Source organism: Daucus carota, chromosome 1, assembly GCF_001625215.2.
Source record: "Daucus carota subsp. sativus chromosome 1, DH1 v3.0, whole genome shotgun sequence".
NCBI classification, from domain to species: Eukaryota; Viridiplantae; Streptophyta; class Magnoliopsida; order Apiales; family Apiaceae; genus Daucus; species Daucus carota.
Genome location: NC_030381.2, coordinates 33,580,645 through 33,606,583, shown reverse-complemented (window position 1 = coordinate 33,606,583; position 25,939 = coordinate 33,580,645). Strand labels below are relative to the sequence as shown.

General features: G+C 33.7%; 2 protein-coding genes across 2 annotated transcripts; one reads left to right on the top strand and one right to left on the bottom strand.

Moving 5' to 3' along the window:
• The first annotated feature begins 732 nt into the window (after positions 1 to 732).
• LOC108221360 (beta-glucuronosyltransferase GlcAT14A) lies at positions 733 to 16,529 on the top strand. Its single transcript, XM_017395246.2, has 4 exons — positions 733 to 1,371; positions 2,141 to 2,216; positions 2,299 to 2,414; positions 14,930 to 16,529. The coding sequence occupies exons 1-4, from the start codon at positions 789 to 791 to the stop codon at positions 15,436 to 15,438; spliced, it is 1,284 nt and encodes a 427-aa protein (XP_017250735.1). The 5' UTR covers positions 733 to 788; the 3' UTR covers positions 15,439 to 16,529.
• Positions 16,530 to 16,872: 343 nt separating this feature from the next.
• LOC108208923 (protein PAM71-homolog, chloroplastic) lies at positions 16,873 to 24,286 on the bottom strand. Its single transcript, XM_017379587.2, has 10 exons — positions 23,942 to 24,286; positions 22,317 to 22,476; positions 21,792 to 21,975; positions 20,818 to 20,865; positions 20,131 to 20,227; positions 19,031 to 19,194; positions 17,854 to 17,919; positions 17,517 to 17,567; positions 17,326 to 17,430; positions 16,873 to 17,225 (listed from the first exon to the last, which is right to left on the bottom strand). Exons 1-10 carry the CDS (start codon positions 24,063 to 24,065, stop codon positions 17,160 to 17,162), a joined length of 1,065 nt encoding a protein of 354 aa, XP_017235076.1. The 5' UTR covers positions 24,066 to 24,286; the 3' UTR covers positions 16,873 to 17,159.
• Between the last annotated feature and the right edge of the window lie 1,653 nt (positions 24,287 to 25,939).

The following is a 25,939-nucleotide window of genomic DNA, read 5'->3' as shown; positions in this document are numbered from 1 at the left end:
TTATTTTGTAGTTGAAGAATTATTTAAAATTGATATTGTATATGTTGTATATATATTATATATAAATAAAATATATAGGTTATTTTTTTTCATCAAATTAATTTAAAAATAACCTAAATATTATTTAAAAATATACATTGTTCGCAAACTGTTCACGTTCGGTTCGTGTTCAGTTTGGTTCGATATGTTCGCGAACAGTTCGTGTTTGGTTCGGTTCAGTAACGAACCAAGTTTGGACGGAAAATTTTGTTTGATAAAATTATCGAACATTGTTCAGTTCGTTAAGATTTTGTTCGAGTTCGATAAGAGTTCGTCCGAGTTTGGTTCGCTTACGGCTCTAAAAACAATATTATATATCCATCAGATTTTTTACTTTACTTTCATATATTTTGAGATTCTTATAAAATATAACGGTTTGTCTAGCGTGTGCCCATGGGCACATGCTAAGCGCGGAAATATTTGTAGTTGGGAGATTTTGATTGGTGTGGTTGGTGTATTTGCAGGGGGTCCACCATTATCAAGAGATAGGAGCCAATCAAAATAATCTAAGCACAAAATTTTCCGCGCATGTGCCCATGGACACACCATAGAAAAACCGAAAATATAATTCTATAATTTTGATCCACTAAAAAAGCATCATTTTTAAAAACGGCCCACATTTTTAAAGTTCGAACTTTTACGGATAGGCCCGGCCCCACCTCGGTGACCTGGTGAACTAACCTAACATTCCCCTCGGAAACAACTCCATCTCCCCCGTTCCCACTCCACCCCATTGAAGAAACACATCAATGACACTCCAATTCCATTCCCCCCCACTCCCCCACTCTCACTCCTCCACCACTTTCCACTACCTCCTCCCCACTCTCCTCTTCTCTCTCCTCTTCCTCCTCTATCTCTCCCACACTCCTCTCTCTCCCTCCTCTCCCTCTCTCGACCCCTTCCTCTTCCCCCATCTCTCTCGCCCCCACACCCACCGCCTCCTCTTCCTCTCCCACCGCCGCCCCTCTCTCCCCTCCCCCCCTCCCCCACCCTCTCTCGCTTACTTCATTTCCGGCTCCAAAGGCGACTCCGCTCGGATTCTCAGACTCCTCTTCGCTGTCTACCATCCCAGGAACCACTACTTGATTCATCTGGATTTGGGGGCGGCGCAGAGTGAGCGCGAGGAGATGGCGAGGGTTGTGATGGGGGTTGGGGTTTTTAGGGCGGCCCAGAATGTTAATGTGCTGGGGAAGGCGGATTTTAGTTATGATCAGGGGGCGTCGGCTATTTCGGCTGTGTTGCATGGGGCTTCGGTTTTGTTGAGGCTTTCGGAGAGATGGGATTGGTTTGTTAATCTTTCGCCTGCTCATTATCCGCTTGTTACTCAAGATGGTATCCTCTTTTTTGTTAAGACTATTATTTGAGGGTTTTCTGATGGTACATTATGTCTGCGTGTTTCTATCTTAGGGTAAATGTTGAATTTTCAAGATGGCAATTATGTGAGTTTACCTGATTTAGGTTAAATATCGCGGTCTTTGTATGGTATATGCGGGCTGAATGCCTGTATAAAAGGGTGATTAATAGGGCGATTATAAGTTACAGGGGTGTGTTGTGTTTTAAATGGGTTAATTTCATGTTGTTATAAGCTGATGGGACTTAATAAATGTCTGTATAAAAGGGTCGAATGTTGTTATAAATGTGATTCGACAAGTGGCAAGAAATAAAAGCTGGATACAGGAATCATTTTAGGTCATATCCAGTTTAGTGATGCCTTGTCTGTCATCTTGTCAAAGAGTAGTTGAACTAATGTAGAATTCTTTTGTTATAAATGATGAAAATTTTGGTGACGATGATTTTTGATTGTCTTATATCTTGTGATGTCTGTGTTTACAATTTAGCAAGTATGTGGTAACTTGTACAAATGACTTGTGTTGTCTAATTAATATTTGTAGTTTATTATTCAAACATTGTGTGTGTTCTGTTTGAGCAAGAGATTGATGCTTTCGGGTTTATAAGGGAATTTCATAACTCTTGAATTTGTAATGAGTAAAGTGATGGGATATTGTGTGTTTTTTGTTTTGCTTTAATGACAGGTCTGTAGGCTATGCTGTAAATTAGTTCCGTGTATTTACTGAATGATGTTAATTTTGTGGGGTTACAGATCTGCTTCATATTCTGTCATATCTGCCAAAAGATCTCAACTTCATAAATCACACAAGCTACATTGGTTGGAGAGAGTAAGTGTAAAAATTCACTTATTTTTGTACTTTCTATTGTTGAAGGAATTAGAGGGATGAAATGAATTTTTTGGTTTTATAGATCTCGGAAGTTGAAACCGATAATTGTTGATCCTGGCCTCTATCTTTCGGAGATAAATGCCATGTTTTATGCTACTCAGAAACGTGATCTACCAGATGCTTACCAATTGTTTACTGGTATGTCTGACTGATTGTTAAACTTTGACTTGCCTTTTTGCAGTAATGTAAACTAGTATTAAAAGAGGCACAAGTAACTTGCCTTGCCTGCGTATTCCCATAAATAAGCGTGCATTCCCATAAATAAGGCGTGCGCCTCATGTACTGAGGCGAGAGGCTCAAAGAGGCAGAGATGATGTAATATTTGTGATGCAGGATACAATTTTTCTTAGTTTCTGGTCCCTTGATATGGTGGTTCAGGATTTAGTTGGTAATTAGAAATGTATAGTAGTTTCTTTAGTTTGTAGTTGCAGTTCTAGAATTACCTTAGGAAACTTTTTATCAGCCATCATATACTATAAAGTATAAACAGTTATCGCCTATAGGATACTCCCGATGGGAATGGGATTATTATTCGATGTACAGTTCATAATTAGTCTTCTCTCTTAAACCTCTTCATAGATTTGAAGTTCATGGTGATCCATAATAACTTGTACCAGAGCCGATTTTTTCTTTTTCGTAGACCTTCACACTCCTTAAAAGTGTGGGACTCACACGTTAATCTTTCCCTATATAATATATTTTCGATCTCATCATCTTCTTATCTATCAAATCTTATCGACAAGCTGAAACCCTTTTCATTTAATTTTCTCCTTAAACCTTAAACCCTGCATCATGAAAAAAACTATGCCACGGGGAGAAGAATTTATTCAAAGGAGTGAGTTTGATGAACTAAGAAAGTTGGAATCAAACTGATCTTAAATTTGCAGTTATAGAGAAGAATTTAGATAAAGATTTGATGAATTTCCCAAAGCTTTTGAATCTTATTTTATCCTAAGGATAAGGGAAAACAATCATGTCAGAGGGGGAGTTCTAGTACACTTCTGGTTTCATCTTTTGTGTTCTTAGTGTGTTCTTAACCATGGGGCATTCCTTTTATCGTGATACTAATGTCATTGTTCGTGATATTCCATCTACCATACATGGTGAAGTTTCAAACTTTTCAATCCAAACAATTGAGAGGATTACATATCTGAGGAAAATTGGTAGCGAAATCAGTTAGCACATGTTTACGGCAAGTGACAGACCTCAAATAGTGGACAAATTAATTAGGGACCAGTGGCTATGCCGAAGGTTACAATATCGAGAATTTCCTTGATTGGTTTAACATAGTGGAACGATTTATCGAGATCATGGAAATACAAGAAGAGACCAAAGTCAAGTTGGTTTCTTACAAGCTTAAAGGCGGGGCATGTGCATCGCTGGCATAGTTTGTCTGTGCAAAGGTTTAGAGATACAATTTAGACGGCTTTCCATATTGGAAGTGCATTAATACAATCTCCTTTTGCTAAGAAATTGCTCCTATATTAACTGAACTTACCAATATCAAATCTCTCAACAGTCCTGCTTCAAACCTATCTTGTCCCCACAACCTCGTCTTAATTTTCCTCCTTTAAACTCGAATGTTTCAACCGGTATCTATCCAGCCTCCCTTCATCTTCTACTACCACACCACAACAGAACCTATATAGACTACTAATATTTAAAATCGACCTCCTTGACACCCAACATCCCATCTTTCTCCGGTAACCAGTGAAAATGTAGTCTATTGAGGTGATATATGTTATAGATGTTTGGAATAAGGTCACTATGCTAATGAATGTCCTAAACGCTGAGGTCTTTATAGCACTACTCATCTACCTTGTGGTGATGATGAACCTTCACAATTTTATCCTAATTAAGCTGATTATTATGAGAATGATGATGTGTGTGAACTTCCAAGAGTTGAAAGTGAAAGATTAGTGGCTGTTTGTTAAACCACACAAACCACAAAGCCTGCTAGTCCTCAACACAATAGAATCTTTTAGTCTACTTGTTCAATTAAAGGTAAAGTATTTATTAAAAGTAATGTGATGTATACATTGATAGAGGTAGGCCTGATAATAATATTTCTACTAAATTGGTCACTGCACTTAATTGTTTTTATGGGTTACTCCGCATCCCATTCCTTATACAATTGGTTGGATATAGAAAGTTCATCAAGGGTTACAATGCAATGTGAAGTAATATGTTTTTTTTGGAAAATACAAGGATATAGTTTTATGTAATGTCTTGAATATGGATGTTATGTTACACACTTGTTGCTCGGTCGACCTTGGCAGTATGACATCAAAGCTAAGCTGTATATAACTGTTTTGCTAACATATTTAAATCTTATAAAGGGTGGCACTAAGTTCATTCTCACTCCCTTGTGCTCCAGTAGTTTTGATACAGGTTATAAGCAAACTCTCTTGTGGGTCGATTTTACACACGGACTTGGCAAAAATAAATAAATTGTACACACGGTGCATAATGAACATACTCTAATCCCGGGGAACTAATCCCAGATAAGTCAAATTGTTACTCCTAGAATTTGATACGTTCGTAAAAGATGACCTACCAAATTTTTTGCCACCAATGCATGATATTTAACACCGAATCGATATTATACAAGGAGCATTACTATCTAATTACAAGTTGAGTCCAAAGGAGCATGAAATCTTATAGGGGTATGTTGATGATTTTCTACATAAAGGTTTAATATTATCAGATAAGAATTAAAAGGTGGCAATGAATGGAAAACTACTTATAAATCACATGGTCTTTATGAGTGGCTTGAGTGGAAAACTACTTGTAAAACACATGGTCTTTATGAGTGGCTTGAATGGAAAACTACTTGTAAAACACATGTTCTATAAGAGTAGCTTGTCTGCTTCATGAATCAGGTTCTGGAGTCATTTTTGGTGAAATTGTTGTTTATTTTGATGACATTTTTATTTTGAGTCGTAGCAATGACCATTTTTCACATATTTAGTAAGTTTTAATGTGGTTATCTAAATATTTGAATTTGAAGAAGTATACTTTTATGACAAATCCTATTCAATTATTAGGCTATGTGCTATTGATCCATGTGTACATGTTGATGAGACAAAAGTTAGAGCCTGCTAAGCTCTAACCTTTCTCAGGGCAACTTCTACATAACACTTACAGAGAGACATGGCCTTGGTACAAGGTATAGTATATACTTTTCATGCCACGTTCTCATCACAAAGATTATTTACATCTTCGAGTGTCGTGTTCGATTTCCCATATTTACAATCTTCACTTTTTTCCCTTCAATAATTTCAGAATAGGGGTTTTGGCACAGTCAACCGTAAGTTTTTGTGCTTGGTTCTATTTCTTTTCAAATTGCAGTCTAATCCTCTTGCTCTACATGAAAAACATATAAGTTAATACCTTAACCAAACTAAACATAGTACAATTTTCCATAAAATATCGATACCAACATTTAATAATAATAATAATTATGATTATTATTTCATATAATAATGTTTGATGTAGAAATGTTTTTGCACTAGTGTCCAACTCAACAAATAATAGAAAATACACATAACAATGGATTACTCTTATAATATGTGCTATTTCATATACCATCAAATTTAGCCGACATACATGCACTCTCGAGTATGATGTGTTTATTTTATGAGTGTATAGTTTAATACCCATTGGTTGTGATGAGTTGTCTAGAGAAGTAATTTTGTTGCCTAGAAATGCCTCCCGGTGGATGAGATGCAGAGAAGGTAAAAAGGTTTAGCAAGTAAAAATTGGATTTTCTTGTTTTGGTGTTATGATATTTGGTACGTTTATATGTAGCACGACACTAAATATGAAAGACAAGGCATGCACCGCGGGGGATGACTAAGTTTGGTTGCAATTTAAAGATGTTGAGGGTGGATGTGGAAGAAGAAAGAGAAATTAGCAAACAAATATTTAGTTTTACAGGATACAAATCAAATTTCATAGATGTAGCTATTTAATGAGCGGATGACAAGAAATTAAAACCAAAAGGTTAATTATATTCTATTCAAAGGACTTATAATATATTTTCAATTCCAAGAATTAGTAAGATTTATTAGGACAGAGCGAAGATAATGATATACAAAAAGAAGTTTTATCCATGAAAAACTTTATATCACATATGACCATGGTTATAATCTGCCATCATTTTCATTAGCACTATGTCCTACTAAATTTTGGAATTAATAGATATAAATTTTTGTTTATAAAAAAATTATAATTAACATTTTGCTTCTTTTTCTTTTGTAATCTATCAATTATATAGATCCATCTAGGATATTTGATTTGTATCTTCAGTAATTAAATATATGTTTGTTTTATATCTCCATCTTCCACACCCCGTCCTCAAAGTTAATGTCTTTAACTTGCAAACTGAACTTAGTCATCCTCTCTTATTGCATTGCATTCTCTCTCTTTCGTAGTCTCTCGTTACATATACACATCTTCCCGATTCAGTCCTAACCCTCAACCCAAAAACTGTAAATCCACTTCTCCTTCCGAAACCTTCCGAGCATCTCAAGTGACAGACATTTCCAACTAGGCAATAAAATCACTTCGGTATGCAAATCATCACAACTAGAGGTACTAAACTATATTATACCCACACAAGCCAATAGGCACTCTGAATTATTTCATGGATGTAGCTATTTAATTAGTAGATGACAAAATTATATCCTATCAAATTTTGCGGATGTGCATAGACATACATGCACACTGTGTGCAAGTACCCTACCCCATTGGCTGTGATGTTTGTCTAGAGTAGTGAATTTGTTGCCTAGCCTCCCATGGATGAGATGTAGATAAGATGAGAAGTTTAGCAGGTAGAAAATGGATTTATTGTTATAGTGTTATGACATTGGAAAGATGTGTACATGTAGCACGACACTAACTATAAAAGATAGGGCTTGCACCGCGGGGGATGACTAAGTTTCGGTGCAATTTAAAGACTTTGAAGGTGGCTGTGGAAGATGAAAGAGAAATACGTGAAACAAATATTTGGTTTTACACGGTACAAGTCGAATTTTATAGATGTAGTTATTTAATTAGCAGATGACAAAAAATTGTAACCAAGATGTTGATTATATATTTTCTTAAAACCTTATATTATATTTTTCAATTCCAAGATTAAGATTTATTTAGACATAGTGCGAATAAAATGATATACAAAAGGAAGTTCTATTTAAGAAAACTTTGTATCACATATGACCATGGGTATAATCTGCCACTAAATCATTTTCATTAGCACTATGTCCTACTAAATTATGGAATTAAAGAAAATATAAATTTATGTTTTTAAAGAAAATTATAATTAACATTTTGCTTTTTTTTTTAATCTGCTAATTATATAGATCCATCTAGGATATTTGATTTGTATCTTCAAGAATTAAATATTTGTTTGTTTTATATCTCCATGTTCCACACCCTGTCCTCAAAGTCAAAGTCTTTAACTTGCAAACGAAACTTAGTCATCCCGTCTTATTGCATGGCATGCTCTCTCTTTCATAGTCTTATATTACATATAAACATCTTCCTGATTCAGTCCCAACCCTAAAACTGTAAGTTCACTTCTCCTTCCAAAACCTTCTGAGCATCTCATCTATCGACATCTAGTGACAAGACATTTCAAACTAGGCAATAATATCACTTCTGTATGCAAATCATCACAACTAGAGGTACTATACTATATTATACCCATAAAATAAGCCAATAAGCACTCTGAATTTTTTCATGGATGTAGCTTTTTAATTAGTAGATGACAAAATTATATCCCATCAAATTTAGCAGATATGCATAGACATACATGCACACTGTGTGTATAGTCTTATTACCCTACCCATTGGTTGTGATGTTTGTCTAGAAAAGTGAATTTGTTGCCTCTCCCCATGGATGAGATGCAGAGAAGGTGAGAAAGTTTAGCAGGTAGAAAATGGATTTGTTGTTAGAGTGATACGACATTGGAAAGATGTGTACATGTAGCAAGACACTAACTATGAAAAATAGGGCTTGCACCGCGGGGGATGACTATGTTTCGGTGCAATTTAAAGACTTTGAAGGTGGTTGTGGAAGGTGAAAGAGAAATAAGTGAAACAAATATTTGGTTTTACACGGTACAAATCAAATTTCATAGATGTAGTTATTTAATTAGCAAATGACAAAAAATTGTGGCCAAGATGTTAATTATATGTTTTTCTTAAAGGCTTATATTATATTTTTCAATTCCAAGATTTATTAAGATTTATTTGGACATAGTGCGAATAAAATGATATACAAAAGAAAGTTCTATTTAAGATAAACTTTGTATCACATATGACCATGGGTATAATCTGCCACTAAATCATTTTCATTAGCACTATGTCCTACTAAAGTTTGGAATTAAAAAAATATAAATTAATGTCTTTAAAGAAAATTACAATCAACATTTTGCTCCTTTTTTTTTTTTTTTTGTAATCTGCTAATTATATAGATCCATCTAAGATATTTGATTTGTATATTCAATAATTAAATATTTGTTTGTTTTATATCTCCATTTTCCACACCCCGTCCTCAAAGTCAAAGTCTTTAACTTGCAAACGAAACATAGTCATCCCCTCTTATTGCATTGCATGCTCTCTCTTTCATAGTCTTATATTACATATTAACATCTTCCCGTTTCAGTCCCAAACCTAAAACTGTAAGTCCACTTTCCTAAACCTTCTGAGTATCTCATCTATCGACATCTAGTGACAGACATTTCAAACTAGGCAATAAAATCACTTCTGTATGCAAATCCTCAACACTAGAGGTACCAAACTATATTATACCCATAAAATAAGCAATTAAGCACTCTGAATCATTTCATGGATGTAGCTATTTAATTAGTAGATGACAAAATTATATCCCAACAAATGTAGCGGATATGCATAGCCATACATGCACACTGTATGTATAGTTTATTACCTTACCCATTGGTTGTGATTAGGGGTGTGCATTCGGTTAACCGAAACCGAAATTCAACAAAAACCTCTACCGAATACTGAACAGAATTAATTTCGGTTCTATAACCGAAGCGAATTTTAAATTTCGGTTAGTACCGAAAACAGAAATTATTAACCGAAATTTTCTAAAATAATCTAAAAAGTTAAAACCATGAACAGTTGGTTGCTAATGTTGATGCATTGCCATAGTAGATAATTATAGTAAATGAATTTTATTTAAGCACTCTGATCACAAGAATTTATATATACACAGTCTGAAAGAACAAAACAGAACTAATAATGCAAATAGGCGTTTATTTCATTGAAATTAATGCCGAGACATATATAAAAATGATCATTGATAGGAAGTATCCAGTGATATGTTCTGTTCTCTCAATTTCCAAGCAATCATGGTTTCATAAACAGACATTAAAAAAATATTAAGCACATCAAACATCAACTAATACTATGTAAATTCTTGTGAAAGAAATCAACAGTGTAAGTTGATTTAAAATAGCTATTTTTATGTAAATCTACCGGAACCCCTTTCCTGCATATAATCTAATGGGCTATGTATTAATAATCTCTCTAATATATATAAATCCTAAAAATGAGTTACCGAGAAAATTACAGTAACTTATCACGCTTATAACTTACAAGAATATTTATATTATTAATTAAAAATACTATTTTTTTTATAAAGTGTATAAATAATCAGTTAACTATTCGGTTTTCGGTTAACCGAGATTTCAAAACCGAAAAACCGAAAAATCAAAATTTGGCTACCATACACCGAACCGAATTTTAAAATTCGGTTAACCGAACCGAAATTATTTCGATTTTTCGGTTCGGTTTTCGGTTAACCGAACCGAATGCACACCCCTAGTTGTGATGTTTGTCTAGGAAAGTGAAGTTGTTGCCTAGCCTCCCCATGTATGAGATGCAGAGAAGGTGAGAAAGTTTAGTAGGTAGAAAATGGATTTATTTTTATAGTGTTACGACATTGGAAAGATGTGTACATGTAGCAGGACAATAACTATGAAAGATAGGGCTTGCACCGCGGGGGATGACTAAGTTTCGGTGCAATTTAAAGACTTTGAAGGTGGTTGTGGAAGATGAAAGAGAAATAAGTGAAACAAATATTTGGTTTTAGATGATACAAATTGAATTTCATAGATGTAGTTATTTAATCAGCAGATGCCAAAAAATTGTAACCAAGATGTTAATTATATATTTTCTTAAAATCTTATATTATATTTTTCAATTCCAATATTTAGTAAGACTTATTTGGACATAGTGCGAATAAAATGATATACAAAAGAAAGTTCTATTTAAGATAAACTTTGTATCACATATGATCATGGGTATAATCTGCCACTAAATCATTTTCATTAGCACTATGTCCTACTAAATTTTGGAATTAAAAAAAATATGAATTTATGTTTTTAAAGAAAATTATAATTAACATTTTTTTTGTAATCAGCTAATTATATAGATCCATCTAGGATATTTGATTTGTATCTTCAAGAATTAAATATTTGTTTGTTTTATATCTCCATCTTCCACACCCCGTCCTCAAAGTCAAAGTCTTTAACTTGCAAACGAAACTTAGTCATCCCCTCTTATTGCATTGCATGCTCTCTGTTTCATAGTCTTATATTACATATAAACATCTTCCCGATTCAGTCCCAACCCTAAAACTGTAAGTCCACTTCTCCTTCCTAAACCTTCCGAGCATCTCATCTATCGACATCTGGTGACAAACATTTCAAACTAGGCAATAAAATCACTTCTGTATGCAAATCATCAACACTAGAGGTACCAAACAATATTATACCCATAAAATAAGCCAATAAGCACTCTGAATTATTTCATGGATGTAGCTATTTAATTAGTAGATGACAAAATTAAATCCCATCAAATCTAGCAGATATGCATAGACATACATGCACACTGTGTGTATAGTGTTATTACCCTACCCATTGGTTGTGATGATTGTCTAGAAAAGTGAATTTGTTGCCTCTCCCCATGGATGAGATGCAGAGAAGTTGAGAAAGTTTAGCAGGTAGAAAATGGATTTATTTTTATAGTGTTACGACATTGGAAAGATGTGTACATGTAGCAGGACACCAACCATGAAAGATAGGGCTTGCACCGCGGGGGATGACTAAGTTTAGGTGCAATTTAAAGACTTTGAAGGTGGTTGTGGAATATGACTAAGTGAAACAAATATTTGGTTCTACATGATACAAATTGAATTTCATAGATGTAGTTATTTAATTAGCAAATGACAAAAAATTGTGACCAAGATGTTAATTATATATTTTCTTAAAGGCTTATATTATATTTTTCAATTCCATGATTTAGTAAGATTTATTTGGACATAGTGCGAATAAAATGATATACAAAAGGAAGTTCTATTTAAGAAAAACTTTGTATCACCTATGACCATGGCTATAATCTGCCACTAAATCATTTCATTAGCACTATGTCCTAAATTTTGGAATTAAAAAAATATAAATTTATGTTCTTAAAGAACAATATAATAAACATTTTGGTTAAATCTTTTTTTTTTAAAAAATCTACTAGTTATATAGATCCATCTATGATATTTAATTTGTATCGTCTAGATTAAATTATTTGTTTGACTTGTATCTCCATCTTCCACAACCCACCCTCAAAATCAAAGTCTTTAACTTGCAAACTAAACTTAGTCATCCCCTCTTATTGCATTGCATGCTCTCTCTTTCATAGTCTCCTGTTACATATCCACATGTTTCCGATCCTAATGTCAATGCTATAACTAGTTACATATAAACATGTTTCCGATCCTAATGTCAATGCTATAACCATAAATCCATTTCTCCTTCCTAAACCTCCCTGCATCTCATCTAATGACAAACATTTCAAGCTGGGCAACAAAATCATTTCTGTATGCAAATCATCCCAATAGGTATTAAATTATATTTATCCAAACAATAAACCAATAGGCACTCAGAGTGTTTGTCGGTTAAAATGATTTATGAAATAGCATATATTATAAGACTGATATATTGTTGTGTGTATTTTCATTATTCGTTGAGTTTAACACTGTTGTAAAGATATATTATTGCAGATAATGTGTGAACGATTAAGGAGTTGCAGCAATGTTTAACAATCATGTGCAGATAGGGAGTTCCTATCCTTTGTAGATAATTTTTCTGATGAGAACCCTGCATGGAAAGAATATAAAACTTGTTGAATCAAGGCCATGCTTCCCAATAACAATTTAGAAGTTGCCCTGGCAGAGGTTAGCAGGCTGTAGGGGCTTGTGTCGCCAAATGCCGTTGTGCCCCTCCGCCCTCCTACCCTTCTCTGCACTCTCTATTTTCTTCTTCTTTATCCAGTATATCAGACACACACACACACATACACTCTCTGACACATTTAATGTATACACTGAAACATATTATATGTAGTACAACTATTTTTGCCTTTTGTTTTGATTATCTATTTTATGAATAAATCATGGCATGCATCCTTATTTATTACAAAAACTCACTACCATCAATTATGGGATGATTTTGGACCCACTAACTTCAATATCATTCACTCTTTAATAATTTTATCATATCTATAAAGTATGTAAAGGATAGTGAGATGATAAATCATCCCTAAAATGATGGTAGTGAGTTTTTGTAGTGAATAAGGATGTATGCCAAGATTTATTTATATTTTATTTATTTAATCATTAATAATTTAAATAGCACAGACAAATCAATTAAAATGAATAAATCATACACACACATACACACAAATATTTGCTAGATATATTGATATATTTAATCAGTTATTTAAAAAAATTCAAATAACTATTTATTATTTTATTTATGCTTATCACGATTAAAAAAAATTATTTTACACTAATTAGTTCTATGTCACTTCTTCAACTACTTAGATGTGCAAAAACTATACAACATCTCCTCTATTATTTTAAATTACTTTCAGTTGGAGACTAACTCTGTGTATATACTATAATTGTCAATTTGTCATACTCATACATCATGCAATTTTTGTAAGTGATATTACTTCAAAATTAAAGTTTAAGTCGTTAACCGGGTGTTAGCTCTTTATTTATAACGTGTGTGATTTTTCATATGATATATTTATATATTTTTTTTCACATAGTTGAGGTATGGGATTTTTCATATCCACACCTAAGTGTTGAGCTTTTTAAATATACATGAACCTAACCAGCACATTGATTAAAAATGAGGTAACTAAATAGGTCAAAAACGAAATAGTGGAGATGATAAACTCCATATTCTCTAAGAGAAAAGTTATATCAGACAAAAAACACATATATGCTCAGGATATAAGAGTGTAGAATAACAAAATTTTGCCTATGGAATGGAAGAGGATATTATAGCATAGATGGATATCATTTTGCCTGGAACCTAGTTAGATCAACCACAAAAATAAATTGGTTCCAACTCCTAACATAACGGGCTTGATTAGAAATAACTAAACTTTTTCTCATGATAAAATCTATTAATAGATTAGATATAGTTTTGGATTTATATGTACTGTATTTACAATATATTATTTAACATTACAATAGTGCATGCTTTTGTTTGATTGCAGCTAGATTTTAGTCAATTTGGCGGGAAAAAAATCAAAGCAGCAAATTTTGTGGGACAAGAGTCCAAAAGTAAAGAAATCATTTGTAGTACTATACTCTGTGTTATTCTGACTAGCTTTTTGACTAGTTATTTTTTAATTGTTGTACCCATGTCGCACAACATGACACTCAAACATGACATTATTCCGTGTTAGATCTTTTGACTGAAATTGGACACTTTGACAAATTACAAATTACATTTTGAATAAACTTTTGATGCAAAGAGAAAAAAGGTAGGGGAGGGGAGAAGGATGGCATAAGAGAGAGGCGAAGAAATGAAGAAAAGGGGGAAATTAGAAGAAGACGTCGCCTTGGTACATTATCTGATATGAATACGTAAATAAAATTATGTATGTGATATCATATATGATATACTTTTTTTATGTTATCTTTCCTATTTTGTAAAATGAGACATGTAGCCAATTTTTAAAGTTACCGAGTTCAACACTCGAATCCATATTATGTCCGATACTCTGTACCCGAGTCTGCAACATAGGTATTAAGTATGGTTTGCACCAATATATATATATATATATGAAGTTATAGCAGATTTCTTTCTACCACAAGTAATTATAAATGATAGGTCGTATTTTTATTTTCTCTTCTGCTTAACCCAGTGCCTATAGTTCCTGTATATTTCTACACGCAAGCATCATCTAGGCGGGAATAGTTGATTTCATCAGCAGGCAAAGATTATAAAACATGTGCAATTCCTTGTATTGTACAAGTAATATATTACATATAGGGCTTTTTATGCAAGGACCCTAGACTGCGTTGAAGACATATAGTTCTGGTTTTAACCTGGGTACTTCTGTCGATTGACCTACCTCATGCTTGTCCTTGGTAAAATGTATTCCTTCAGTCAACACTACTCACTGTTCTATTCAGTGGTGCTATGTGTATGACATCAGTAGAAGAAAATTATTCGTACTTAAGGTGGAGTGCGTATTATATGGTTCTTTAAGTATACGAGTATATCACTGAATGGCATGCTAAAAGAATTGACAAGTATTCCTTCTGTGCAGGTTCAGCTGCCGGCATAGTGAGCCGCAAGTTACTTGAGTTTTGCATCTTCGGTATAGAAAACTTTCCGAGGACTCTACTCATGTACCTGTCAAACTCTCCTTCAGCTCAGTCTGTATATTTTCCAACTCTCATATGCAACTCTAAGCAATTCCGCAAAACAATAATCAACCACAATCTGCAGCATTCTGCCCTTGACGATCGACAGGAACCCCGCCCTCTCAATTCCAGTGATCTTGATGATTTATTCAATACTGGAGCTGCCTTCGCCTCTCCATTTCTCCCAGATGACCCAGTTCTTGATATCATTGACCAGAAAGTTCTAGGCCGCGATCCAGGGAAGCCAACACCTGGGGGTTGGTGTCTAGGTGAATCTGAAGATGACATTTGTACTGAATGGGGTGATGCTGAAGTTTTGAGACCAGGTCCAGGAGCAAAAAAACTTGAGAGAAGTATGGTTCAACTATTAGCAGATGGACTTTACAAAACTCATCAATGCATGGTCGAATGAATGGCTTCCCCGGAAACTACAGGAGTAGATAAATTATAAAAGAAGAAAATGCTTGACCGGTAAGCATTCGGTTAACCGAAACCGAAACCGAATTTTTTTTCGGTTAACCGAAACCGAAATTATGAAAAATCTCTACCGAAAACCGAACCGAAATATATTCGGTTTTAAACCGAAACCGAAATAAATAATTCGGTTTTTACCGAAAACCGAAATTTGAAACCGAATTTTAAGAAAAATATCAAAATTGCAAAAAAACATTCAAAAAGTTTAAGTTTAGTTTGATCAGCAATTTAATAAATTAAGAAATTCAAGTTTTTGGGTGCTCAAATGCTTGGATTTCTGCTTCTTGAATGTCTATTCCAGCTGGTATGTTGCTCCAGACTCCAGCATCCAGTTCTGGAGTGATGCAGTGCTTCAGCCTTCAGTGAATCAAATGGGTTAATGAATCGCATGAGATGAGTGAGTTGACTGATGAATTCCTTGAATTGAATCCGGGGCCGGAGAAGTAGAGAGTCCAGTTATATATGAACAGCCAAGCACATGCTAGCAGGAGTATATTAATTCAACCAGGGAATCAATCAATATTTTATAAAATAAAGAAAAGTTCGGTTATTATTTCGGTTTTTCGGTTAACCGCGGTTAAAAACCGAATAACCGAATTTCAGAAATTTTCCTACCGAAAACCGAACCGAAATTTGTAATTTGGTTAACCGAACCGAATTTTTTTCGGTTATTCGGTTCGGTTTTCGGTTAACAGAACCGAATGCACACCCCTAACCGGTACTGCTGAAAATTTTGTTATATAGCTTTAACTGATTCCTTGTAAAACCAAGCAATAACTTGGTGTTGTAAATGCATTTACTAATCCAAAGGATCCTGAGATGGGTCGATACCTTGACATAACACATATAGGCCCTGTTTGGGGATTAGCGGTTAACTTTTAGCGGAGCGGATTGAATTAGATGTTTTAACTAACTGATTGAAATAGATGTTTTGACTAGTGGATTGGACTAGCGGTCTGGATTTGACTATCCATATACCTTCTAAGCAGGAAAATGGTGCAAATTGGAACTCACTGTATATTGTTTCTTGATCGAGTGGTTTATCTCTAAAAAGTGAGTGATTGATTTTGAAAAAAGAACGTAAATGTCTACTATTTTTTGCTGAAAATATATGACTTATTTTTACAAATAAAAAATGATAAATACCAATTAAAAATGTTATACTAAAAAATATTACACCATGTCGATGTGAATTTTTTCTCAAAATAAATCCTTAATTTTATGAAAAAATGTCAGCCGAACGTAAACATGCCCGTCAATGTACCTTTAATACATTGTATATGTTCATGGAAACATGTTAATGGAATATATGAAGCTATTTACACGATTCAGATTTTCATGAATCCTCTTCCTGCAAGTGAATCCGTACCCGGGGGAGGTTCAAATTACTAGATTGCTGGTGATATAATTGGTGACAGAGTTCTATAATACAAAGTTACAAACTGCCTGCCCCTAGGCAAATCCTACTAGCCCAGAAATGGTAATCTTGCAGGCTTATAGATTTAATCTGTCATAAATAATTAAAGTTACATCCAATATGCTTTAAAATTGCATGCTCTTCTCTTTGTATATGTAGTATTTGCCTCAATTACCAGGCTTGCTGGTTGCAATTTGGTCTGCAGAATCTTCCTATTTTTACACTGAATGCTATAACTCCAACTAAAAGACTCCAAAAAATGTGGCCACCGCAAAAACTAAAAACAAAGCTCCCCCCAAGTAGCCGACCTGATTCCAAATTAGAAGTGAGAAACACTGCAAGAGCAACACATTTTATATTGTTTTATAAAAGAAAGTGTAAGAGTTCAGAGTGAGTGATGTCTTCTACCAGTTTCTCAGAGATGTATTTGGCAAGTATTGCTCCTCCAACTATTGCGATCATGGTTGCAAGCAGGTGTCCAGCAATAGCTCCACTTGCCACGCCCCACGGAGACTGTATTAGTGCACGATGAAATTTGCTGGGAGGTATATGGAACAAAGTATTCTAATCATAGAAAGGTGATTAGTATTAAACTCTACCTGAGCAGCACCAAGAGCAATTGTTGCAAGCATGGAACGATCACCCCATTCCTGAACATCAATGGCGACATTAAAAAATTGTGCTTTCGGACATAAAATTCTAAATTCATCCTTACGATCAGATGATAATAATCATCTCATTTTCACTCTTCGGCCAAGAAATGTGAATAAAACAGATCATGTTTCTTTGAAATTAAGAAAAATAACCTCCATAAAGTCTGACAAGTTACCAATGAATTGAAATTTGAAGTTTAACATTTAGAATAGCAGAGTAAAATTCATATTTAATACGTATGGAAAAGAGATTAGTATATGGTATACAAGGCGAGATGCTTACTGCGAAAAATACGAGGCTAAATGACTTCCACAATATTTCAAGTGGATTTGAAAGTCGTTTTGACGCCTGAAGATATCAAAAACGGTATTAAGCAATGAAACAAACTTTAAATAGAGAGATGATATGTCTGAAGTACTATGGCAAAATATAAAGAAGGCTGAAAAGCAACCAGTCAAACACAAACATGAGTGAACCATCAAGACACTACCTTCATTTAAATATGAATTAGAACTCCTCTTGAATATTATTCAATTACTTATTTGATTTGACCAGCTTGGATATATTGTAATTTTCAAGAACATTGATATATCTCTGTAGTGTAATATATTAACATGATCATTACAAAAGCTCAATGACTCATCTCTGAAGAGTGTCATTCATTCATGCGTCAATGATGACAAAAAAATTTGAGAAAAAAATAAAAAAGTTTCCAGAACTGTTATGCCCCTATGGTAGAGGATGTTTAAAAACAGTGGCGGAATCAAATCCTAAACTTAGTGGGCACCGATTTTTTTCCGACCATGCAATAATACAAAGTTAGTTAGAACGAAAATTCACATTAATTACAACATCATAAAATATTTGCATAGTGGGGATCACAACTTGTTTTACCAGAGAGATGTTGAAGACAAGGATAAATGAGAGTAGGAAATGAAATATACTGGGGTATCGTGACACCAAGAGCCCGTCTGGCTGAGCTTATGAATTATGACTTAATTTGACTTATGACTTGACGTGACTTATGTGATAGGCTGGGAGATTAAAATATCTGTTTAAGTAATTCTGACTTATTAATGACTTATAAGTTATTAAAAATATAATAATAAAAATAAAAGTGATTTATAGGTAATTTATGTTTTATTAGTATTTTTATCAAAAAAAGTTAAAAAATATTAATTCACTGAAAAAACTACCTCAAACAGACTTCTGGCTTTAAGTTAGTTTCTGACTTATTTTTGACTTTAAGTCGGCTTCTGACTTATTGCACAAACAGACATTTTTCAGCTTAAAGTTAGAAACAACTTTAAGCCCCGGCTTTAAACCATGACAAATAGGCTCCAAATAATATATGAATCCACAACAAAAATATTTTTCTCAAAACCTCTGGTGATATGTGTTCCCAGGTGGCCTAATGTGGCACCGCACTGTTTGAAAAGCTACTATGTAAAAATCTAACCTTTTCCTTTACAAGCTCTTCAGCTTCAGTATACTCATCGAGGTTTGCCGTGTTTTCCTCACTATCTTTTTCTGCAGCTGAGGGAAGGTCCCATGCATCTTTAATTGATTTAAGGCCAAAAAACATCAGGAGAGCTACTGCTGCATATTCTCCAACTGGTAATGCTGTGTTTATATGGCAATAGTATCAGTTTCCTACCAAATACTAAAAATTTATTGATACGGAGATTATGGAAAGGACAGAGGTACTTTGTATTCTACAGACACAAGTACATAACAATTCATACTTCATTAGTGACATCCCACTAATACCTACGCTATCTTGGTCTAGGAAGAGACTTGTGCACATCTACGTACCAGGAAGGTGATAAAACATGAATTTAGAGAGAGATCTCAGACTGATCAGTTTATTTATAAAGAATATATGGCTCGACAATATATGCCTTGAAACCTTTTTTGCCTTCCCAAGTTGGCATTGTTAAACCAGTATATGTAAATCCAATAAATTTGTTTAAGTAGCATGTCTGATGGTGCTACTCTTGGATGTAAAAATATTTATTGGGAATGACAGGTTGCAAACACATGGTATAAAAAATTGCACAAGGACAGATTCTTTAGATTATTTATCGGAGAGTATCTATAGGAATATATATTATTATCTTGTTAAAGGTCCTTTGCTTTGCAGTGATTTTTGTAATTGTGGAAAACTTGATGAAAAGTCATGGTTGAATGAGGGAATTACACTGTTTAATAGCTTGAAATACTGCTATGGTCAAAGAATTCCAATCCTACATTCTTCTGCTATTATTTACTTCTGCACTTTCAAAATTACAAAAATTAAAAACGACAATATCTAACCATGACGTGAACAAGTCCACAAATAAAATGACAAAAATTATTCAAGTTGTAGTTGTGGTTCTGCAATGATATGCAAGAAAATTTAGTTAATTTTCCTTTACAGTGTAACTAGAAACATATCTCTCATCTTGAAATAAAGAAAAATGGAATATATAATATATCTGTAATTCTGGAACAACAGGACTACATTATAGACTATAAGCAATCAACACATATATACTCATACCAGCTACTGCAACTTACTAGTCTGGAATTGAGCAGGAACTGAGTGAAATATCCGTCCAATTACGACCGACAGGACCGTCATCAATGATAAAGCACCCATTGATCCCACAAGAACCTTATCATTGATATGTAGCAACAATAAATGAATAATATTGAAAATGTTACAGTACTATACTACCAGAGGCTTAGCTATAAACAGATATAAGGGGTCACTTGAACCCATAATGTTTCTAACTTTTCTATATAACTATTATCAAAATATTTTTTGAACCCACATTAAAATAGCAATAGACCCCGATTTCCACCGTCAACAAGAAGCAAAGCAGACTAATAACTGAAACTGTAAGTAGAGACTACTGAATTTAGTTAATTTCTGATTAGTTACTTCCTTACAAAAATTTGTTAAACCTTTTGACCCCATTATTTCAGATTTCTGGCCACGCCCCTGTATACTACCATATGACACTGTTATAAGTGACAAAGCACCCAATGATCCCACAAGAACCTTATCATTGATAAGTAGCAAATATAGAAATGAATAAACTTGTCGTCTAAGCAAGTAAGCAACTAGAACCCTCACTACATAATACTTTAACCACTATAAGGTAATTTAGGTAAGTCCTCAAATGAGCCAACATATATTAGTCTAAATCCTTATCAATTTGTGCTATGGAACTACTGAGAGTGTTAGAAGAGATATCATACCAGTGCTTTCTCGTATTGCATGGCTAAGAGTGCGGCAATGAAGAATGTCTGGTCAAATTTGAGAGAGGAAACATTAAAAGTAGAACTTGGTATTATAAAGGAACAAACGGTAGATATGTTCATTAAACCCAGAAATGCAAAATGACATACCAACACAAGCTTAGCAAGTAAAGAATGAAGGGACGATTTACTAATATAGCCGCATGATTAGCGTACTTACTATAATTTATTTGATGTAAATCATTTAGACTAGAGACCTAAGAGGTGCATGTTGTATTTTCTAAAGGTGGTGCATGTGTAGTTAGTTGGACTTGGACATAGCTATAAGCCTATACACCACTGCCCATCATAAAAATTTATTTTCACCATATTTGTAATTACATAACATATTTGACAAGCGACCCATTTTACTCCGGAAAACTCCAAGGTGCTAGCAGTAAAAGGTTTTAATGGACTTTTGTGCTGCTGGAGAAGATCTTAAGAAACCTTTGTCTGACCCCTTCACTTGCCATCTCTTTGTTAAAGTCAGCCGCTTAAGCTTTTTAATAACTATTTGCATGACCGCCAGTTAGGGCTTGAATTTGAATAGCTATGCTGTAGACTTGATATTCTTACAGGCCACTATATTGCTTGAATTTACATCCTAAAGAGATACAGAAGTACGGGGTTCAACATCGGGAAGTAACTGAGTTTTTTTATGTATCAATTAAAGAGGAAAACTTTCTCAACAGCAAAAAAACCTAATTAGATAAAAATGAAAGGTAATTTAAATTGATAAAAACAAATTTTGCAATTAGAACTTGGTAGATCAACTAAAAGCATATTTGTGCACACACACATGAAAATACACAGAAAAAGTGAGGAATTCAAAATAAAAACCAGGCTTGTTTTACGAAGTAAAAGAAGAAGTGTGTGGCTAGTCCAGAGTATCATCTGTTTCATTAAACATAAAGATTAACTTTCTGGGTAGTTACCTTGTCGCCAATTTCAGACACAAAAATTAAAGAGAATGCAGCAGTGAACCCTGACTTTGCTATTGCCCCTAAGACTGATGAAGGTGATCCTTTTGCGAAAACAATCAATGAGTACACCAAGGCACATCCAAGTAACACCAAAGCTATTGAGGCAGGATAAGGAAGTTGAAAAGGAAGCTTCTTGCTGCATTTCAAGTAAAAATTGCACATGAGTTGGAGTGAATATTATAAACTATAAAGTCATCAATTTATGCTTGTTTACTAACATAAGTCCAATAGCATGGAAAATTTACAACAAAATTATAGACCTTTACCAATAGTACGTAAACTTCGGAAAACTAGCTCGAGACTCGAGAGGACAGGAGCATCATATAGGGCATGGAAGTTTGATTTGCACATTTTAATAGACGGACGCATATCAGACTTCCAGTTTTATAATGATATTGGCGTATACACATTTAGGTGTTTAAACAAATACTAAGTGGATCTAACTTCTACCAAGATTAACCAAGTCGATGCACCTACATCTCAGATGTGTCACTGTCATTGGATGGACTGACGAAGATCTTTTGGTTGTCATTTTCGTCTCTCCCTTCATAGCCTCCAGCCCCGGCACCTACACTAGATGCATGAACCATAACCATCTTGCTCGTGGAGTTTAGCCTTCTCACTTCCCGACATTTTACTGAAATCAAGGAGATGTGTCAGTTAACATTACAACAGTATATACCAGCAGAACACCCCGCGACATCATGAACATGAATATTTTATGTTTTTAGCATTCAATATGTTTTACAGAAAACAATGTGCATTTATAAGGAGAATCGTTTCAACTTATGTAAAAATTAAAGCAGGGGTGACCAGGTAGGTTGGTTATGCAGTTATGCCCCTTTGGATAATAATATAGTTTTCAGAAGAATAAAAAATTTGCAAACTGAACTACTACAAAGTTTGCTGCATGTTCTAGGTCTGCTCATGCTATCACATCTCTTCGTATATATCAAATTTCGGTCATATAATTATTCTGAATTGTATTACGAATGATATGAGTATAAGTAAGTATCCATCCCCTATATAAATGCATTTAATATTTCTTAAGAGGAATTTCAGATCTGTTTTACCTTCTTTACTGCCTACCGGTGAATAAGTTGATTTTGTAAATGAAAGATTGCAAGGTGCCATACTTCTATTTTTTTTTTTTAATATTATACCAATTGTACTCTTACATCAATAGTTATAGTTTGCCTGATTTAGATTTAGGAAATTCTAAATCATCTGGTTTTGGTGGGATGGACTACTAGTACTTCTGCAGTCATTAAACTCTGAGCAGAGGTATATTTTAATCAATATTAGTGGTTATTTGTGTATTTGATTGATTAACACAACGATGACGAAATTTTATTGACAATGATCATGACGAGTTTAAATTGTTGTATATTAGCAAGACAACAACAAAACGAACAATGATCTGACAACCGTTTCTCGATTGGAAACGACAACGACGACTTACATCAAGATCCGATAAACAACGATAAAATTATCGACTCGTTGACAACGATAATGAGTTTAAAGCATTATATATTACTATGACAAATGAAACCAACAACAATGACACATTACAACAAGATCCGACTAAATGACGAAAACGATCATCTCTTTCGATTGGAAACATTGGAAACAACGACAACGATTTACAAAAGTGTTTTTCTATTAAAAATGTAACAATAATTAACATGACTTACAGGTTCTTTTATTTCATTTTACTATTACTTTTATTTTGTCAAACTCAGAACTCTTATTATATTCGTATTGTGAGTTTGAAGGAGATGCTGATGCCAAAATCTATATCATAGTTTTTTCTTCACGAAATATAGATCACTTACTAAGCTCTACAAGTTCATTCCGAAATAATACTTACACACCCACCAACTCTTAACATAATTTGAGCTACTGAACTCAACTATCATTCAAATTCTCACAGGTAAATTCATTGAAAGATTTTTTATTTTTTTTACAGAATCACTAAATTAAAAGAACTGACAAATTATAAAATAAAAACTGACAAATGCATACAATCATCTATACTCTGTAATTAAAATAATTAAACAAAATAAAAAGATTAAACTTTATCAAGAAAAAAGAAAACTTACATGAAGCTGATGATGATAATAAAGGCAAAATGATTCTTGTGGGTAGAGCTAAATCAGCAAACTGAAGCTTCCCTTTAGTTGATAACACAAATGGTGACTGAAAAACCAATCCACCCCCTTGCATTTTTTATTTTTTATGTTGAAATTTTAGCTACTGAAATTGGCTATGCCTATACATACATATATAGATACACAAAAGTTTCAAGAACATGGATCTAGCATCACTTAGAATGAATCTAACTGAGTTATTCAGTAGCTCAAGTGCTGTCAGAAGAAGAAAGAGAGGATTTTTGTTATCTTGTTTGACAAATTTTGTGCAGAGCGTGTGGGTTTTTAAGTGATGCCACGTCGACTTGGTGATGGGCCATGTTCATATCGATTTATCTTTCTTTCTTTTCGGGTTAATCGGCGTTTTCTTCACTCAACTGATCGGAAACTTGCAATTGGGTCATCCAACTCAAAAAACTGTCAGTCATATTATTATACTTTTAAAAATTTTTATTCAGGTCACTAATCGTTACACTCCGTTAAAAAATTGACGGAAAGCTGACTTTATCGTGATTTGGCTTAAATAAATCCACCGTGGCATGTGCAGTCAGCCGAAGTAGCATTTTGATCACTCAACTGACTACAAACTTGCAATCGAGTCATAAAACTCAAAAATCTTTCATTTAAATCACTTATCATAATATCCGTTAAAAATTGAAAAAAGAAAGAATTTTGAAGAATATAATCGACACAGACTTTTAGATATGAATGAAAATACATACATAACAATCATCTAATTATCAATTAATTAAAATAATGTTTAGTTTAATATAGAATTTTTTTGATATGTTATAATATAGTAATTGAAAACTTATTTATTTTAACTTATAAAATATTTTTTATATTTCATTGTAACATTGAAATGTTTGAAAGTTCTTTTTAATAAAATTTAATAGAATTTTAATATAAAAATAATTTACTTGTTTCATGGAAGATTACTCAATTCTCTGAAAAAATGTATCATTTTCTGATGAGAAAAATAATAGATAAACTCTATTATTCTATTCCATAAATACAACTCCTTATATATATATATTCATATGAGTTAGGCTATATGGAGACCAATAATTTTTGAGTATTTGGAGACCTTGTCCAACACCGTTAGATTAAAATAGTAATGAACGGTAGATACGCAAGACAAGTGGATAAAATTTTTAATTTAAAGATAAACAGTATAGATACAAAATCATAATACTTTATTATACTGCATTAATTTGACAGTTACAACTTACAAGTCAAATGTTTTCTCAAATCTCTCCCCTAAATCAAAAAGGGGATCTCTGGGATGAACTGCGGTGAAGAACAATTATCTTCGGTGAAGAACAATTGCAGGACTTATAGACCATGACTTGCAGAACAATTCACGACTTGGCTAAGAACAAAGATGATCGATAATCATGTGGTATACCAATTGTAAATGTAAGAACATGATAAAAAGAATACATATTAAACTATATCAAGTTGGAGACATTTTAAATTACTAAATATAATCATATGCACGGGACAATATTGATCAAGTTGAATCTAGTCCATTGCGAGACGTCGAGATGTAATGGATAATATTAGTGTAGAGAACAAAGGATACTTGATTGTGCAGAACATTGGCGAATAAATGGCTGATACTATCTCGGCTTCCTCTCAAACTCTCTCTCCCCCTCTCAAACCCTAGCCTCCATTAAAGATTTTTGAGGGGGCTTCCATCGGTTTTCACATGTGGAAAGCCCCAATTTCTTTTTCCCGTTTCTTGTTTGAAATCTTATTTTCCTTTCAATAAGTTCCCAATTTATTTGGATTTTGTTAGTCTCTCCTTTTTGTGAGAGTTGGTTTTTGTTTTAGCGTGTTTTGATGTTCTCTATGACCGAGGTTATAGATCAGCATGATTCTCATGGATTTGATTCAGGTTTGAAGGTTATTATGGAATAGCATCTATGGTCGATTGTTCAGAATAAT

What these genes read in the sequence shown, in the direction of transcription:
- LOC108208923 (XM_017379587.2), bottom strand. Translation starts at nt 24,065, where the DNA reads ATGCAAGGGGGTGGATTGGTTTTTCAGTCACCATTTGTGTTATCAACT. An exon ending in TGTCTGAAATTGGCGACAAG is followed by an intron (nt 20,866 to 21,791) that starts GTAACTACCCAG and finishes AAATTTGACCAG; the next exon opens with ACATTCTTCATTGCCGCACT. An exon ending in TTAGCCTCGTATTTTTCGCA is followed by an intron (nt 17,568 to 17,853) that starts GTAAGCATCTCG and finishes ATTGATGTTCAG; the next exon opens with GAATGGGGTGATCGTTCCAT.
- LOC108221360 (XM_017395246.2), top strand. Translation starts at nt 789, where the DNA reads ATGACACTCCAATTCCATTCCCCCCCACTCCCCCACTCTCACTCCTCC. An exon ending in AGCTACATTGGTTGGAGAGA is followed by an intron (nt 2,217 to 2,298) that starts GTAAGTGTAAAA and finishes TTGGTTTTATAG; the next exon opens with ATCTCGGAAGTTGAAACCGA. An exon ending in TGCTTACCAATTGTTTACTG is followed by an intron (nt 2,415 to 14,929) that starts GTATGTCTGACT and finishes CCTTCTGTGCAG; the next exon opens with GTTCAGCTGCCGGCATAGTG.